The sequence below is a fragment of the Pagrus pagrus genome (genome assembly GCF_965226575.1).
Source record: "Pagrus pagrus genome assembly, chromosome: 11".
Taxonomy (NCBI): Eukaryota; Metazoa; Chordata; class Actinopteri; order Spariformes; family Sparidae; genus Pagrus; species Pagrus pagrus.
Window position 1 is genome coordinate 3934776 of NC_140195.1, and position 17637 is coordinate 3952412.

At 42.0% G+C, this 17637-nt stretch overlaps 1 protein-coding gene across 1 annotated transcript; it reads right to left on the minus strand.

Moving 5' to 3' along the window:
• Positions 1-1299: 1299 nt before the first annotated feature.
• Positions 1300-13606, minus strand: pip4k2ca (phosphatidylinositol-5-phosphate 4-kinase, type II, gamma a). Its single transcript, XM_084366772.1, has 10 exons — positions 13120-13606; positions 11996-12093; positions 11627-11723; positions 11040-11189; positions 6250-6396; positions 5300-5338; positions 5088-5201; positions 4557-4821; positions 3816-3919; positions 1300-3617 (listed from the first exon to the last, which is right to left on the minus strand). Exons 1-10 carry the CDS (start codon positions 13276-13278, stop codon positions 3537-3539), a joined length of 1254 nt encoding a protein of 417 aa, XP_084222898.1. The 5' UTR covers positions 13279-13606; the 3' UTR covers positions 1300-3536.
• Between the last annotated feature and the right edge of the window lie 4031 nt (positions 13607-17637).

The window sequence follows — 17637 nt, forward strand, 5'->3', positions numbered from 1 at the left end:
GTGTGACGTGGTCTATATAACATGAGTGGCTGTATGTCAGAGTGTGTGTTGATCTTGAAGAAGCCTGAAGGCCGAAACGTCATTGAATTAAAGAAAAACTGTAGATGGAGCCAGAATGTGACTCTACCTTTCTATGATACTTGATAATCATTTACATATTTGATTTAAATAGCTCGTCCTTCCTGCTTTTCACTGGCTGTGTTACATTCAGTGGTTTTATTATCTGCACACTAACACCTGCTGATGGGACTGAAGACTGGATCACCCACGTGTCACTGGTGCTACTGATCGTGCACCTCATGGACTTGTTTTGGAAATAATTTTAATTGAATGTTCTACAAGAAACTTTTAACTGGTTATGAAACGGTCTCAGTTTAACAGTGATGACTGTGTGTGACCCGTGTAAGAGCATGAGACGACCAGCGAGGGGGTCGAGTTGGATCTGGAGCCAGAACAGTGACAGTGACAGTGAAAACAAAACCTGAACTAACAAAAGGAAACATTGACATGTTTGTATTTGGATAAAGTTGTGTTGACATTGAAAAACAGACATTAAAAATTATTTCATTTTATTTAGATTTTTTGGGATTTTGATGTTTTTTTTGACAATGTTGAGATTTTTCCCTCATGTCTGTCTCTTATCAGTGACAGTGATTTTTATGATGTTTGTTATTTTTTCAGTTTCACTCTTCTGGCTCCATAGTGGGATAGGTCATAAAATTAAAACTTAGTTATGGCCGAGTGCTGATGATGAATTGAGGCGTCTCACAGCCAATAGAAAGAAGCTGCTCTGTACTCTGGTGGTACGGCACCAAAACCTATTTTACTTTGTTTCACCATCTTCATCTTTTGTCATTTCTGACCTCCAGCCTTTTGTTTAATCTCCCTCCTTCGTCTCCTCAGCATCAGAAAGGTCTGCACCCGTTCACATTCTGATTTAGGAGGGAAGTAATTTTCACTGCTTGCTAAGGTATGATGCAATTAAAAATTTCATTCAGTCAACCTCTGAGGAGCTTTTTGAACACTGTACCAGAGATCTACAGCACCATGAGCCACCTGTGAGGTCACCGTCTGTCAAACCGGTGTCTTTAACATTTGAGCAGCAGAGAAAACGTCTAATGTCATCGTATCAGGCGGGTTTAGAGTCGTCATCTCTCAGGGTTACTTAAAATAAACCTGATTCTGACACCACTTCTAATTACGGCAACAAATCTAACCGATTCAGCAGAAATCAGATGTCGTCATGAAGACTCCCACACAGACATTTTTCCAATAAATAACGAGTCAAAACACTTTTCAGAAGTTCTTTGTAAAATATATTTTGGTCCAAAAGCTGATTTGCAAAAATACAACATGTGCAATCATCAGAGGATGAGGCATCATACAGAGCATCCTGTATCTACGCTGCCTTGTCAGTGTGTTTTAGGAAAGCTGTTTCATGTCACTGTGTTAAGGCGAACTGCACGAGCTACTCAAATGTAGTGTTACTGTCAATAAAGTTTTACACAGTACCTTGGTTACCACTAAATCTCAAACGTCATTACATTACACAGACAATAGTTCCTAGTTCTATTGCTATATTCTTTATTTCTTATCCTATCACAATGATTCACGTAGCGCACGTTTGCCATTTAAATGCACAAAACACTACACCATGTTCAGAAAGGAGTGCGTCCAGAATGATGATGGATGGGCTCGTTTTCAGGAGTGTTTTGATGTCGAGTTAAGACGTCGACGCGTGACGTTCTTCATTAAAAAAGGCAGGACTGATCCTAAAAAGTCGGACGAGTCGCTTCGTTAATGTGGGTAAAGGAAAATGCTCCGAGGCCGGCCGGCCCACATCCTCTTCACAGGCTGTTTGTAACTAAGAGACGCAGGGAAATAATCTTTACAGGCTAAAAAATATTGTGTGATTTCAATTGTTCTGTACGTTTTCTATCAAATTAAGTCGAGACTTTGGTAGAAAACAGGAATTTGATCCTTTCTAATTATGGTTCACTGAACTGCTCTGTCACAATAGAGCTGATTAAGTTGTATGCAAATCCTGCCTGGATAAAGCTTCGATCCCACACGTTTGGCACTCTAAACATTCAAATGGCCTCCTTCAACAGATAAATAATATTATCTCTACACTACCACTATTTTAACACCCATCTCTATTAAAGTTTATTCATTATTCTAAGATCGAAGAAATAGTTTGACATTTTGGGAAACAAAAATTCTCCTTCTTACTGAGAGTTCGATGAGAAGATCCAGCCAGAAGTTAAATTCAGATTAACTTAGCATAAAGAGTTGAGGCAAGGGGAGACAGCTAGCTTAGCTCCATCCAAAAGGTAACAACATCCACCTACAAGCACCTCTAAAGCTCACTAATTAACATCTCATTTGTTTAATCCGTACAAAATCCAAAATGCAAAAACAACACGTTGTGCACAGATCCTCTTTCGAGGCAAACTGTCTCCAGTATCAATGCTAACTGTCTCCTCGTCCTCCTACAGCTTCGACATATTTAAAAGACCTGTGGAGGTTTTATTTTGCTTGTTATTGTTCCTTGAGGTGAATTCATGCGCTCCTCCAAAGGTCTCTTTGCTCCGTAAACCTTTAGGTTGTAATTTGGAAACAAATCAGGTCAAGTGAGGCAAACTAACCTGCTACAAATTTTTGCTGCTTGATACAAAAGGAAAACTCGCACAATGCTAATTTTCGATGCCTAATCTACAAGAGAAGTCTCCCTGATGCAACGCAATTTAGTTTAATTTGAAGTTTGTTGCTTTTCAGAGACATGCAGGCGCTGCGTACACAGCACATCAGTCTTGTTCCTGCAGGACCTTCAGGAACAAAACCACCCCAATCACTCTAGAAGTTATCCTGAGGAAATTCTTGTATTATTTCATGTCACAATATATATCTGTGAAAACAATATTATCGCAGTCATGTACCAAAATTGTAATAATGCTAATTATTTTAGCGTATTAGCGCCACCTGTTGAACAGTGGAATAATGTGACACCTTCGGCAGGACTGTGTATCCACATGCAACCTCATGAACGCGACAAACAACACAGGGACTCTTTCAATTAAAAAAAAGAGTAGTGCTACTGGCTTTAATCTTCTCATCCGACTTTAAGAAAGAAATCAAATAATAATTGCCCAAAACTTCAAACCTCTTCCTTTAAGTTTAGTTCACGCCTGAGGACCCAGACTGAAAAAAAAAAAAAAAAGAAAAATAATATTTGATCTTGCACTGATGTGCTCTAACACTTCCAACACTGATCAACAGCAGTTTGTTTCCATGTACCCTACAACTCCAAAGTTATTCAGTTAAGAGTGCTTAATATCTAGAAGAAATGCTTCTTAAATCTTAAAAATAAATATATGCATCAGAAGTAGTACATTATATTGCTACAACGTTAAGTAGTCTCGCCTCAGATCACCACATTTAAATAATGATCCGTGTGCGCACTATTTTTGGTCAATGATAAAATAGACTTATAGCTCTCAGTTGGATCGACTTATGGCAGTGTTCATAGCTGAGCGTTACGCAAAAATGTTTGAGATGAAGTCGCGAAATCGTTTGGCGTACTGCTCGGGGTGGACTGTGGAGATTTCAGCGCCAGCCTGCAGCAAAGAAGAGAGGAGAGATGGAGACAGAGAGCAAAAAAAGGTCATCAGCATCATCTCTGTACATCGTGCACTTCATGACATGACAGGAGAGGAAACATCAAACGTCGCCCTTCGTGCAGGTACGACTCAGTGTTGTGAGCAGCCTGACAGCGGCCCTCCACCTCTTTCCTTCCTCTCGCTCGTGCTACTCACCCCGTGTTTGACAGTTTTTGCTGCATGAGCGGCTTTCTTCTTTGTGTCGTACTGAGTAAGTACGTCAATCAGGCCCATGAAATAGACCTCCCTCTGAGGGGCTCCTGAGATGAAAGGCAGAGAACAATCAGGGTGATGTTATTGGGCCTATATTGACAGAACTGTACAGGCAGTGACGGGCCTCGTAGCAACAATCATAAAGATGAAAGATCCTTGTTAAAAGTGAATATCAAAAGCAATATCGTTACTTTCCAGATGACCTAGATGCTGATAGTTAAGATGAAATCATAAAACATGGACGTCAGAAGACGAGGTACATTTAAAGGGTAACTCCACCGCATTTGGTCTTGAGGAGTAATACTGCATATGTGAGAAAAGTTAAACAAAGTCTTCTGTGGCTCCAAGAGGAAGCTACATGTAATCTGATAAATCAGTTCCTCAATGGCTGAGTTGCAACGTGGGTAATGTAGGCGCCAGGTTTTGAAAAGCTTGTCTAGCACTCCGATAACACTGTTGGACAGCTTAAAAACAAATGATCAGAACTGAACTTCTGCGCCTACATTACCCACAATGCAACTGCCAGAAAGTCAGGGGATCACCAGTCCTTCATATTTCTCGTCTTGGGAGCATGACTATCATTTTCCGCATTAAATCAGAGACGAGTAAGCATTTCTCCCCAAACATCACAATTTACTCTCAGTCTCCATTAGTCTTATGTTGAGGCCTGACCCGAGTGTTCACCTGGGCAGCTCCCGATTGCGTACACGTCCACGTATGGGTCGAACTCCCCGGGCCCCAGAGGCTTGCAGGCGGACATGTAACCAGCGATTCCCTCTGGGGAGGTGCCATAAGAGCCCACCGTCGCGCCCGCTGCCAGGCCGTTCTCCGCCTCCGGTTCTTCCTCGTTGGAGACCTCCTCGCCCTCCTCCTCGTCCCGTTCAGCTCGACCCACGTCGTGGATACCGAGCAGCAGGCTGTAGTCCATGATCTTCAGCCTCACCAGAAACTGGGAAACGGGAGAGAGTCATTAGTTATAATAACATGGTTGACTGACAACACAGATTCACTGTAATAGAAGATAGAATCATCAAAATAGTTACAAATTAATATATCAATTGATTAATCTAGTAATCATGTTGTGGTTTTTAAACTAGTAAAAGAGGAATCCATCCTCCTGCGGCCAAAATGGCATCGCAGGCCCGGTTCATCCCTGATGTGCTGATGCTGCCGCTGTGTGGCAGAGGTGTGCAACAACAGCGAGGTGTCGCCTACCTCCACGTCTCTGTTGAGCTTCTCCATGAACTTCTCCTTCTGCTCCTCCGTCACGTACACCTTCTGCATGTTGTTCCTGAAGTCCATGTCCTTGAAGGTAGGAAGCTCTTTTCCCTTAAATAATAAAAGACATATTTTAGACATATGCCTTCAGGAGGAGACAGCTGGTCACTTCATAATTTAAAAAACTGGATACGAGATGTGTCTTTTACCCGTTCTTTGTCACTGGCTTCACGAGCCACCAGAGAGCCCTGCAAGAACAAACTGGTGTAAACACTTCGACTGAAAACAGAGAATCTGATGCTTGATTGAATTATACCTTTTATTACATTATATACTAGATTATATTTACAAATTAATACAGACAGTCAGTGCCACCACAGAAAACATTAGACTCTCCAAGTACCACCTCTATGACCGACGTTAACTTTAGTAGCGTAGGCCTGCTCTATTCAGACTACTGTTTTGCACCGTTTGCTGCTACTGTTGGCTTCAGATGTACGCCATTATATTTTGCAAGACCCGCCCCACTCCACCTCTGATTGGCTTGTTTTCATATAACAAAAGCCTCAACAGCTTCGTGGTCGTGGTACTCTGCGCTAAATGCATCCATGAATGTTTTTCGACAGGGGAGAGGCGAGAAAACAGGTGAAGCTGAGCTGACAGGCACCTTCTTCCTACTCATTTTTTATAGAAATAAAACCCATTTTGTTTATTTTGTGTTTCAGCACCCATGTTCAACGAATTAAAACCTACAAGGTGCTAACATGTCAACGTTGGCGCTACTTATAATGTGTCTGTGGAAGTCAGCTACAGTTATTGGGGATCAGTGTGCGGGACTTGATAATGAAACAACCTTATAAGCATTCATTTTGTTCAAAGTATGGGCAAGATCTAAAGATTTTATTATCTCTTACTTCCTATCTGCACTTATTTCCGTGCATGTGCTGCTGCAACATCTGAACGTCCCCTTTGGATACTTTTTATCTTAAACAGAGTTTTAAGCCACTTCTGCTCTAAAAGCTATGAATTAGCAGGTTGTTAGCACCTCGGGGGCCAGCTCATAGAAAAGTACTTTCTGCAGGACTTCCACATTACAGTGATGAGAAGTAGGACGTGTGATTAAAAAGGTCAGACTGTTTGTCGTGAAGTTCCTCCTCACCTTCAGGTCGTACTTCCTATGTACCACCAGTCTGTGGCTGAACATGTTCCTCATCACGATCAGGTACGTCTCCTCGTTGTCCACGCTCACCCGGTACATACCCAGAAACTGTGGCAGCAGAGTACTGCCGTGACACTTCACTATGTGCTGCAGAGAGGAAACAACAGTGGATTTGCATGTCAGTGCAGAAAGAGGAATACTGTCAGGGGCTTACAAAGAGCAGAATACAATAACAGAGCAGAAAGACGGTCTTTCAGGCCAACAGTCAGCTACTTTCAAATGTTGCTTTGAACGTAAGCCAGTTACTGAGTCTTATCCAGGTTAGGTTGTTAGCCGTGCTCAGTAGCCGTCAGTTAAAATAGACACTCACTTCAGACTGACCTCATTCAGCGTCCCCTGAAATGAACGGGCAGGATTTTAAAAGACACGTCTCTGACTGTCTGAACACTGTTTTGTGCATCCATTTTTTTGATGTTGACTTTTTTCTCGTCACTGTCGCCAAGTGCGAGCTCATGGGGGAAACGTTGGCTCTCTGTAAATAAATAAATGAGAGAGTACGGTCTAGACTGGCTCCAACTGGAGAGTGTCATGAGATGACTTTTGTTGTGAACTGGCGTTACACAAATAAAAATTGACTTGACTCTCGTGGCGCAGAGAGCCGGGTTCAATCCCAGCTACAGCGTTTCAGGATGAGCCAGGAGCTCAGTAGAAGTGTCGGAGAGCTGATCAGGGATGCTGCTTTTTTTGTCATACAGGGCACCTGAATATGTTGGACGGGTGGAAAAGTAGCGCTTTTCCAGTCTACTGACCAATCACTCGCTCACAAACACTTTCCTATACTGACGGCAGATTTTCTCCCAATTTTCTCCTAATGAGCAGGTTGAAACCTTTCAGTATATTCAGGATACGTCAACGTGCAGCAAGGTGAATGTGGGGATCAACCCATTGACTGTGCGATTAGGGGACGACCCTCTCTACCTCCTGAGCCACAGCCACCTCGTCAGCGGTTGGCGACTACATGGGTATCTCTGGCTCGTTTGCATTTCTTTAAATAATCACAATTGTCTTGATAGGTACTAAACTCAGGATGCAGTGACAGAGCCCCTGAAAAATAGTTTTTGGCATTAAAATGGTTAAATCCTGCAATATAAAAGGTTATGGCTGCTAGCTCGCTGAGGTTCATACCATTCCTGACCAGGTTAGAAAGTAAATTGCAATTTTCAGTGTCCAGGTTGCTAGCTCAGAGGTTTGTTGTTGTTGTTGTTTCCTGTATTGACGGGGATTGTACAGTAAGAGGGTAATGCCTGCTGAAACTGGCACCCATTGGCAGACCTGTCCCAACAGTCTACATCCGGTGAGTGGGACTACAGGATTGTAGTTTGATCACTATCTACTCCAGTGCTGTCAGTGTGGTAAGATGTAAGATAACAACACCACAAGTAGTTCCCGGGAAGAGAAGAGCGAGGGCAGATCCGGGACCGCTCCTATTTAGCCTAGGGCTGCTTCGTTGGATTGTGCAAACATTTAAGTGCATCTGGCTGTTGGGATGTTGTTCGGTGCACATTGGTTTTGATCAGCTACATGATTCGCAAGCTTCCTCCACACGTGGCTCACCTGCTGTAATGGGGTGAACAAACCTAAAGGCGACATGTGTTTTTTGGACCATTTCATTAAATCAAAGCAACATTATGCGGTTAACGACGCTTTACAACTTGTCTTTTCGCTGCAACGACTGATTTTATCTGAAAGAAGCCTTAAACAACAACTTAACAAATAAATCAATGTTACGAGTGTTTCATAAGACATGCGATGCCAAGTTTCTACCCAAAATGTGTGTGTTCGAGTAAGTATTCCTTTTTTGTGCGGTCAAAAATGACTGATGTGGTCTTTGAAACAGAAAACTGCTTGACAAGCTGGTCTCCAGACAAAATCCCTACAGCTGCCAACAAACACAAAACCTGATCCTCAACATTCTTAAAATTCATCCAAATAATGCCTAAAAACCACAATGGTGAAGCCCTCTACAGCACAACCGGCCCAACTGGCTTAGTACGACATCTCAGTATTTTGTTCTTCTGCTGATACGGTTCAGCTGAAAAACAAAGATATCCCAGTAATTCAATATTTCATTTGGCTTTTTCACAAAACAGCAACCTGCAAACGGTCACGACGAACGAGGGAAACTGTGTCTCTGATAACAAAGAGTTCATTCAGGGCCAAGTGAATTAAAAAACACTCTGAAAACAGAGCTGCCATTTTCCTCATCTCCCTCCCAGTTTCTATGTAGGCTGCGTAACCACAGGCTACAACATTCCAGTAGGAGCTCAAAGCAGCCAAAAGTTTACTCAGTGGTATGTTTAGCCCGAAGTGAGACCCAATTTTCAAGTACCCACGCGCCTCAGCCACACAAGCATGAGCACTGGTACCAGGCCGGGCACTGAAATGAGACCGAATACAAACAAACAAAACAGAGGTGAAAGTATGTCACCTTACTCTTATCTCCCCTACAAATGTTATCTACTATTTACATGAACGTAGATGTGTTGATACGAGCATTTGAATACATGTAACAGATGATGATAATGTAGCAGAGCATTTGTTCTTTCCCCCACGCTCAGTGCTGCTGTAACATCGACTTTTTTTTTTTTTTTATATATATATTCGTTCAGTTGAGCTTTCCCCACAGCGAGGTCAGCAGTCGGGTTCACTCTGACCTTAAAGCCACAGCTAGGCTCTTGCTCAAGGACACTTCAGCGGGACAGATGTTTGCCGTCCTCGGGTTTAATATGTAGCCATCGTTCAAACTCACTGCACCATTTTGCTGCTCCGGGCAAGACGTTAAATCTAAAAATAGTCATATTTGGGTCGACTTCCCTCACCTATGAGGCAGAAAAATAAAAAAAAAAGATCCCCGCAGGAAGTGCTCGTTTTAGGAAGTCTATGACAAACGCTCTCGGGGGTTTTTTGCTACAAAAAGGTCCAAACAAAGGTTAAAGAGAAAATATAGTAAGTAGGACACACAGACATGTGTGACTTTGTACACAGTTCAGGGAAGCAGACGGGAGGTGAATGATCCTGTCGCTGTGTGTGATGTGAACGTGTCTGGAGGCTGATTGAAAAACCTGAAGTGAGTTAATGAATGAGGTTCAGTTCAGTTACAGCAAACTCAAATATCACCCGTTATTAACAACATTATTCCTGCAGCTCTTTGCCAGCTCTTGGTTCAGATTAAAATTAATTCAATCATTTAAAAAAAATAGCACATAATCTGAGATCCAGGTCATGTTCGAATGTTAACGTCTGGTGATATTCTGCATTTTTCTTCTCGTCAACAAATCCCATCAAAAGACAAAGAAACAACTGAACCTCATACCGAGTAATGAGTGTGTATCAAAGTCTGATATATCTTCCTCGGTGCCACGGAGCTCCATTGTTATCCAACAACTATCAAAAACACCATGAACACACCCGCTGTAGTTTATTTTGACTCAATGCCACACACACACCGTCCTGCTGCCACAAACACTCAGCAGAGCATCTGAAAATAGTCCCTAACAAATACACTATTACCTATTGTTTGAGTGACATTTGCTTAAAGCGTTTTGGGATTTCAAGACCTGAACCATCTGCGCTGCAGCCATTGTTGCACATATTAGAAATCTCAGTTAATCCAAATCCAAAGTGCTTCAGTTTATTCGAGCATGAATAGCCAGTTTAAAAGCAGTTTCAGTAGAGATCAGAGCAGAAAAACTCGCCACACTTCTCCCTCTGCTCTTGCTTTTTGTGTTTTTGGACATCAGCTTGATATCTGCAGACAGCTGGCTAGTTAGCATTAGCTACCCAGCTGGTAGGAAAAGGTCCAGACGCACCAAACCGACAACAAAGAACTAGCGGTGACAAAGTCCAACTGTTGCATCGCTCAGGTCGCCTACTCCAGACTGAGGATATACAAACTGTGCAGCAGTTTTTCACACCACTGTTGCTAATATAACCACTTCTAACTGAGAATATGTCTGATAAAAGATTGCAAATAGCACTGTTGAAGAGAAAGAGGCAGAAAAAGGAGAATCTGCACTAAATGGGTGAAGTAATCGATACTACAGCGAGAGGCCCAACGGGCTTCTCCTTTCTTTTTCGCTTCTATTCTTGTGCACTGATTTGCTCAACAGTCAATCAGAGTGATTTCTCTCACCGACTGGCTCCAGCGCCGATCCTACATGCTCGATTGGGCCAAAAGCCACCGACAAGGCTGACTAGTGCCAACGGAGCAGGACACGACACAACAGCTAGGACCACAGACGCTCACAGACGCCTGTTGGCCTGGTCCAAATGACAGAGCACTGAAGGATCTGCAGATATTTCAGGCGACACCCGTGACTTCCTCCCGTGACGCCTCTTGTGAATAAATAATGCCTCATCAACAAACATAACAGTGAATCATTTCAATCTTTCTATTGTCTTTTCTGTTCCTCTTGTAGACGCGACTGTAGCTGACTAAGAGGTAGTCCGAATCAGCTGGCCACCTGTAGCCTCGACAGTACTATAAACTTTAGCAGGTGCGTTAACTGTGCAGCTTTTGTCATCAAAGTTGGGCTGTACTGACTAAAGACAGCGAATAAAGCCAGCTATCATCGACAATACACTTTTGTACATGATGAAATTCACCATGTAGACCGATTTTGAATATTTCAGTCCTCGGCAGGAACCAACAAGCTCGGGCCTGAGTGCCAGAGACAGATACGGGAAGTGATTTGTTGACAGTGAGTTCCCTTCAACCATCCGGACCTTACCTGGTGATACTCAGACAGGATGTTGTGCATGTCTGCAACATCCTCGCTGGAGATTTGCTTGATGACCAGCGCTCGGTCGTAGGAGTTGAGGAGGAGACAATCTCCCTGGTCATCTGCACTCCTCATTGGTGAGCTGCGGGTCAACGAAACCTGGAGAACAGGAAACAAAGAGCATGCTGGTAATTGTACAAATCAGACAACTCTCCCTCCCCCCCGCGTTTCTAAATGGTATTATTGTTGCTGCATCTGACGCAAACACAACTGGATCGTTGAGTTTCCCTGAAGAGTAGCAAATACTAACAACACAGGACAAAACGTGTGTTGGTTCATTGTTTTATTCTATTATGGAGTCAGCCTTCATGTTCCCGGGAGATTTCATGCCCGGATGCAGACAAAATAGCCTAACCCTAAACGTCGATGGTGTCATTACTCTACAACCATTACACTGTGCAATCAGCCTTTACTCCATGATGATGCATTAAAGCAAAAACCTTAGCTCCTCTAAATACAGCCCAACTGTTTCCAGCCAACAAAGTGACATCAGAAGGATGTCTGCGCACAGAATAGTAGATCTTTACACCACACACCTGATAGTCCAGATCCTCGATACCAAATCGTTCCCTCAGATTTCTGAAGACCTGAGGACAATATTCTTTAAACTTGAAATGTCCTGGAAGATTTTCTCTGCAAAAGAAAGAGGAAGTAGGACAGTGAGAAGGAGCCGGTTGAACACGCTCATTAAAATATAATGTTTCACAAACTCTTGAAGAACGACAACATCTGTCAAACTCCACAGAGCTACAACACTTAAAGACTAAAATGCCACTGAGAGTATCTCACAGGAACAAGTTTCTTGAAAACGTCACAGGCCACAGTGTCTGGCACATTTTTACAAGTCTAATTTAGTTACATTTCAACCAATCCTGCTTTACTATGTGCTTATTTTTGCGCCGTACTTGTTAAAGAGGTGGTTGTTGACTTTGATCTTAGTGTTGGCTTTGAAGTCATCGGGCAGCAGCATGACAGGAACAGGCACCTGGTTAAGATCGTTTATCTGAAAAAGAGGAAAGGTAATTAACGCATAAAAAATAATTTAAAAGCCCACATCTAAAAAGGGAGTGCAGAAACATTTACTTTCAGCATAAACTAATAATGGTAGAGCCGAAGCGATAAGTTGATTAATCAAGTTGTCAATCAAAAGAAAAATCATCTGCGACTTTCTTAATAAATCTATGAATTGTTTTGGTAATTTCTCTATAAACCAACATATATTATAAAGATTTATAATCTGGTTACAACTGTCCTCCAAATCTCTGTGTTTTATCATTTTGAACTGAATATCTTTTTCGTTTAAACTGTAGACAGGATAAATCAAGCGATACATTTGACTCTGGGATCTTGTGAAAGGCATTTTTTGTTGTCTTTTGAAGTTTCATATAAATAATCAACAATAATAATGGTCGTTTTTCTAGCCCCAATTGTTTTGACTATAAAAAAATCTGTAAAAATTGTTGCAGATTAGTTTTCTGTTGATCAAAATGTGGATTTACTCCAAAAAATTAACTTGTATATTTCATTTATGTGTTTATTTGGATCCACATTAAAACACTTCCACAAGCGAGTATTACATTGTGAAGTAAAACAATTAAAAAATCCAAGACAAAAAGGGGAATTGATTTATAAAACTGTAATAATGAGTAATCCTTCTGTGTTTAGACAGCTGTTAGCAACAATGGCTATGGCAATGACTCGATGTTATTTTTAATGGCATCATAATAGCTGTTAACAAAGATTACGACCCCACGATGTTCATATTTAAACAGCTGTGTCACAGGAGCAGTGTGTCTGTAGGCCAGCAGCCCTCCACCTGTCGATATGCGGTCTACACGGCGCTGTTTTCTGTGGGCGACCCTCCGGAGTCCAGGAATCTATCTGACGGGTCACAGATACCGTTGTAACACTTAGCCTCGCTTGCTAACGCTCATGCTAGCTGAGCTCGCTAACCTGATTTACATGGCACAGATACGCCGCGGCTCAACATTAGCATGTAGTGCAACTGTTAGCTTCCACTGTGACTCACCGAGTGATTGACGCCCCACATGAAGACGCTCAGGACGGGGTCGCTGGCTCGAAACACCTTCACCTTCTGCTGGACGAAGTGCTTCTTTTTCGTTTTAGTCTTGGGCGCCAGGATCACCATGGGACTGGAAATGGCCCCCGAGTTACCGAGGGCAGCCATGACCGCGGACGGGCTCTTCTCGCCCCTGTGGAGAGAGCTTGGTGCGGGCGGTGACACTTCTTCCTGATGGCTACCGTTACTGAGCTATTCGTTAGCTTGTTAACGTTTGTCACCGCTCCTCCCCGGGTCTCTCTCGCACCGACACGGCCACGGCAACCAAAGGTCACCGCTCGAGCTCCGGTCGTGTTGTAACGTCACTGAAGCTGTTGTCCAGAAGTAAAATTTAACGTTTTAAACCCGCGAGATGAATCATTACTCAACTTCATCCATGCGTGCCTCCATATTCCCAAATAATCGCTGACAGTCCACCACCGCCCCCTCGAGCCCACCCATGTTATTATCAACCACGTGGTGAGTTTGTGATCGACAGGTGGCAGGGGCCAATTAGAATCGACACTGTTGCATCAGGTGACCCCGAGATGGGCGGGTCCTTCGCATTTTCGTGGTGCGTTCACGTTAACGTCGACGGTCGGAATTATCAGCGCTATAACGCAATGTTTCAATTTCAAAGAGCTTTTATTGGCAGAGGGAAACAGCTGTTTATATTGTTAAAATAAGTGGAAAAAAAAAACCTAAAAAGGAAGAAAAATGGGTTTGTTCTTGGAAACAAATGGGTAAATGTGTTAAAAGTGGAAAAAAATTATATTTTCAGTTAAAAAAAATTACACACAAAATAATAAAACACAAATAAATGAGAATTGTACAGACACTGCGAGTGAAAAAAACAAGAACAAGAACAAAAAAAATGCACATTGCTAATATAAGTCTGAAATAAAAACCTCAAAAAAATACAAAAAAAAGAAGAAAGATGACAAATGGGTAAAAAAAAAATGTGTTAAAAGTGGAAAAATGTAGATTTTCAATAAAAGAAATTACACAAAAAATAATAAAGACACAAATAAATGGGAACTGTACACTGCAAGTGACAAAAACAATAACAAGAACAAACAAATCTACATTGCTCATGAACTGTAAGTGTGAAATAAAAACTACAAAAATACCCCAAAAAAAGGTGAAAAATGGGTTAGGGTTTGTTATATGTGCACGAGAATGGCATAAAATAAAGTAGAAAAATTTGGATTTTCAGTTAGAATAGCAATCTTGGTTAGTCCTTTAACCAGTGTCTCCGAGCCTTTTTGGCTTGTGATTATTAATAAAAATCAGGTTTTTATTCTTATATATCTCTTAATATATTATGCTCATGCTTCCACTAAATGATAGATGTAGACCTACCTGTCAAATAATTTCAATGCTTTCGTTTAAATAATTGTTTGAGGCCAAAAGAGGTCAGATTCAGTCAGATAACTAGAAATCAGATTTCTATATTAGATCTTTGTTTTTTTTTTCCCCTTGCTCTTCCAGTAATCATCTCATGACCCCTCAGATGTATCTGGTTAACCCTTAGAGGGTCTTACTGCATCTACATCTACAACAGTAAAGATGCTGCTGCCACCTGACGTACATTTTACTGATGATGTGTTGATCTGGGAGGGATTAACTTCTAGATTGTCACATAAAAAGCCAGGGTGTCAAACTATCACCATAAAGTGTGTAATGAAGAGGGCGCTGTATTCTGGCAGAGCACCAGTTAATGAGTCAATTAATCACCATAGCAACGGTTGTCCAGTCAGGCTGCAAGTAAAACATCACCTGTGGTGTGCGCAGAAGACAGAAAATAAGTGGACTGTTCCCTTAGCTGTCACAGAAACAGTTAATTTAGTTATGTTGATATTAACGAGATACTTTCCAATAATTTTATTACTCAGCGGTTATTTATTCTTAAATTAGCTGCAGTTAGTGGTGAGTTTTTTATAACCTGGAAACAAAAAGTTCTTCTCTCAGTCATTAAAGCAAATATAAATGATTTATTACCCATTAGCGAAACCACTAATTACAGCTTATTAGCCTATTTATAAAGGGTGGTGCCTTATTATAAAGAGCGTGTGTCTGAGGCAGGCTTTGATCGACAGTTGGCAGCAGTAGTGAAAAATAAGTTATTTAACCCTAACTCTTACTTTTTTAACCTTTAATAACTTTAAGTAATGGATCTGAGTATTGATGGATTGACAGTGTAACATTGGTCGTGCGTAGTTGGGTGGTATCAACAGAGGAAGACAGTTAAAGTTAGTGAACTTATATCAACCAAATTATTTTCAACTGTGTGTTTCAGTGTCCTACTTTAGTGAGAGGAACCAGATGTATGCAGATGTATGTGAGGACAGCTTTCATTATGTATACCCAAAGAGATTATCAGCCTCTAGGGGGCAGTAAGATCACAAACAAAGTCACATCATCCTGCTTTGAGGTTTCCCACAGAAACAGAGCTGCCCAGTTTATATGAAGCAGTGTTGTTTTAGATTCGTCATTACAGGTGGCGCTGCTGCAGAGTTTGAGACATCCACTTTTAGTCCCTTGTATGTGTAAAGCTCCCAAAACACTGAATCCCACATTATGCAACAGACTGTTCTCATTCATTCAACTCTCCCTGACTCATACAGACTCACAGCTTCTCCAAACCTCCAATGTGTGACACAGACTTTGTGTTGAATTTAGTGTCTCCAAGCCCCAAGATGAGATAACCCCTGTGACAGCACTACGTCACCTTAGGGTAATGTCTCCTCAGCACCTAATGATAAGCTAGCTACCGTTAGCTGATCAGCTCATGGGTCAGTAAGCAGTGGAGCCAGCGGCCCTAGAGTGTGTCTGGACCGGGACCCCCGATCACAGAGGAGTCTCTGCAGGCAACAGGGCTCAGCTCAACCGCCTCCCAGTGAACTTGGCTGGACACCGAACTGGGGCTGAGCACAGCCTCCAAGGGCAGCGGAGGTCAGTTTGAAGATAGGGGATACAGTACGGAGGTGATTTACAGCAACTTTGATGAAAGACGAGCAGACAGGAACTGGAGAGGCGGCAGAGGATGGAAAAAGAGTCAGGCATTAGCAAACGACGTGTAGAGCCAGAATATTTTTCACATCTTACTCTGTGAATTGAGGATTTATTTCAACCAAACCAGAGGTGACTGTGGAAAGACAAACCAAGACTTGGTTTTGTTGAGTTGTATCTGTTTAGGTTGAGTTATAATGAAGTGTGTTTTACGATGAGTTAACGAGGCAGTTAAGCTCGTCCAAAAGAGAGAAACTAGAATTCAGAAGGCGTAGAGTCGTATTTCTTTTTGTTTGGTACGGAAAATAGATAAAATAAAAGCTAAGAGAGGTTGTAAAACATCTCCACGCTGAAACTACAGTCAGACTGTTGCCTCTTGAGGTACGAAGTGGTATCAAGAGACAAGATGGACCGAGGCTATCTGATTAGCATGCTAACTTCTGCAGATATCTCTGCAACACAGTATGTAGATGTTGTTTTCTCACACTCTTTTGTGAATGTGAATTATTTAAATGCTTTAAAATAAAATTCAGGCCATGTCTTTCACATTTCCCCCCCAAATAATCTAATCTCTCCAATCTATCTGCATCCATTTAAATGTTTAATCTTTAAATAGAAATGTGCCTTGTCTTTACAATCACAATTGTACATGTTGCAATATATCCTTCCTTGTCAGACGATATCACCGGCTTCATCTCAGGCTCAATGCACAGAAAAGAATCTCCAAGAATAGCAAATGCAACCACCCTAGATAGAGAAGTAGGACGTGTGGTGGTGTGATGCTACAAAGGATCATGCTTCCTCCTGCGTTTTCTTGCGAGGCCTTCATTTCATATCACGCATGGACAAATTGGATATTCTATGCGGTTACCTTGGAAACAGGCATGTATCGGGTCGCCTGTGTTGCGAAGCAGGAGAAAATGATCCTTTATGTGCCTCGTAATGGCAGAAAAGCAGCATGACTCTAATGTGCTCTAATGTGTAATTTCTGTTTCGCTGCTGGTGACGGGTTACTGGGACTGCGGAGAGGAGATTCTCCCAGAATGGATACGAGAATAAAAGCCCTTTTTGAGTCAGTGATACGGAGTAACCTGTTCTTATGCTGGTGATGATTCAGAGAAACCCTCAAAGGCTTCGGGAGTGACTGTGCAGAAGTCTCTGTAGAATGGGTTTAAACACTCGCACCTTCATTACCTTCATCGCTTCTCCTTATAAATATTTATGATTCATTCTGGATGAATCTCTTTTGTTTGAGCTCCATATTCAACAGCTTGTGAAAGAGCTAGAGAGGGAATTTTCATTTTTGAAGTCAAAGCCCGTGTTTGTTGAAATCTGGACAAAAAAAATGCAGATCATTTCTTGAACAAATGTTGTTTTGTTGCTGATTGCAGATGATTGACCACACAAACTGCTCCGGCCTCGTCACGGTCTTTCCCTCCTGCAGGGATCCACTTGGGGCAGATTTTTTAGATGTAA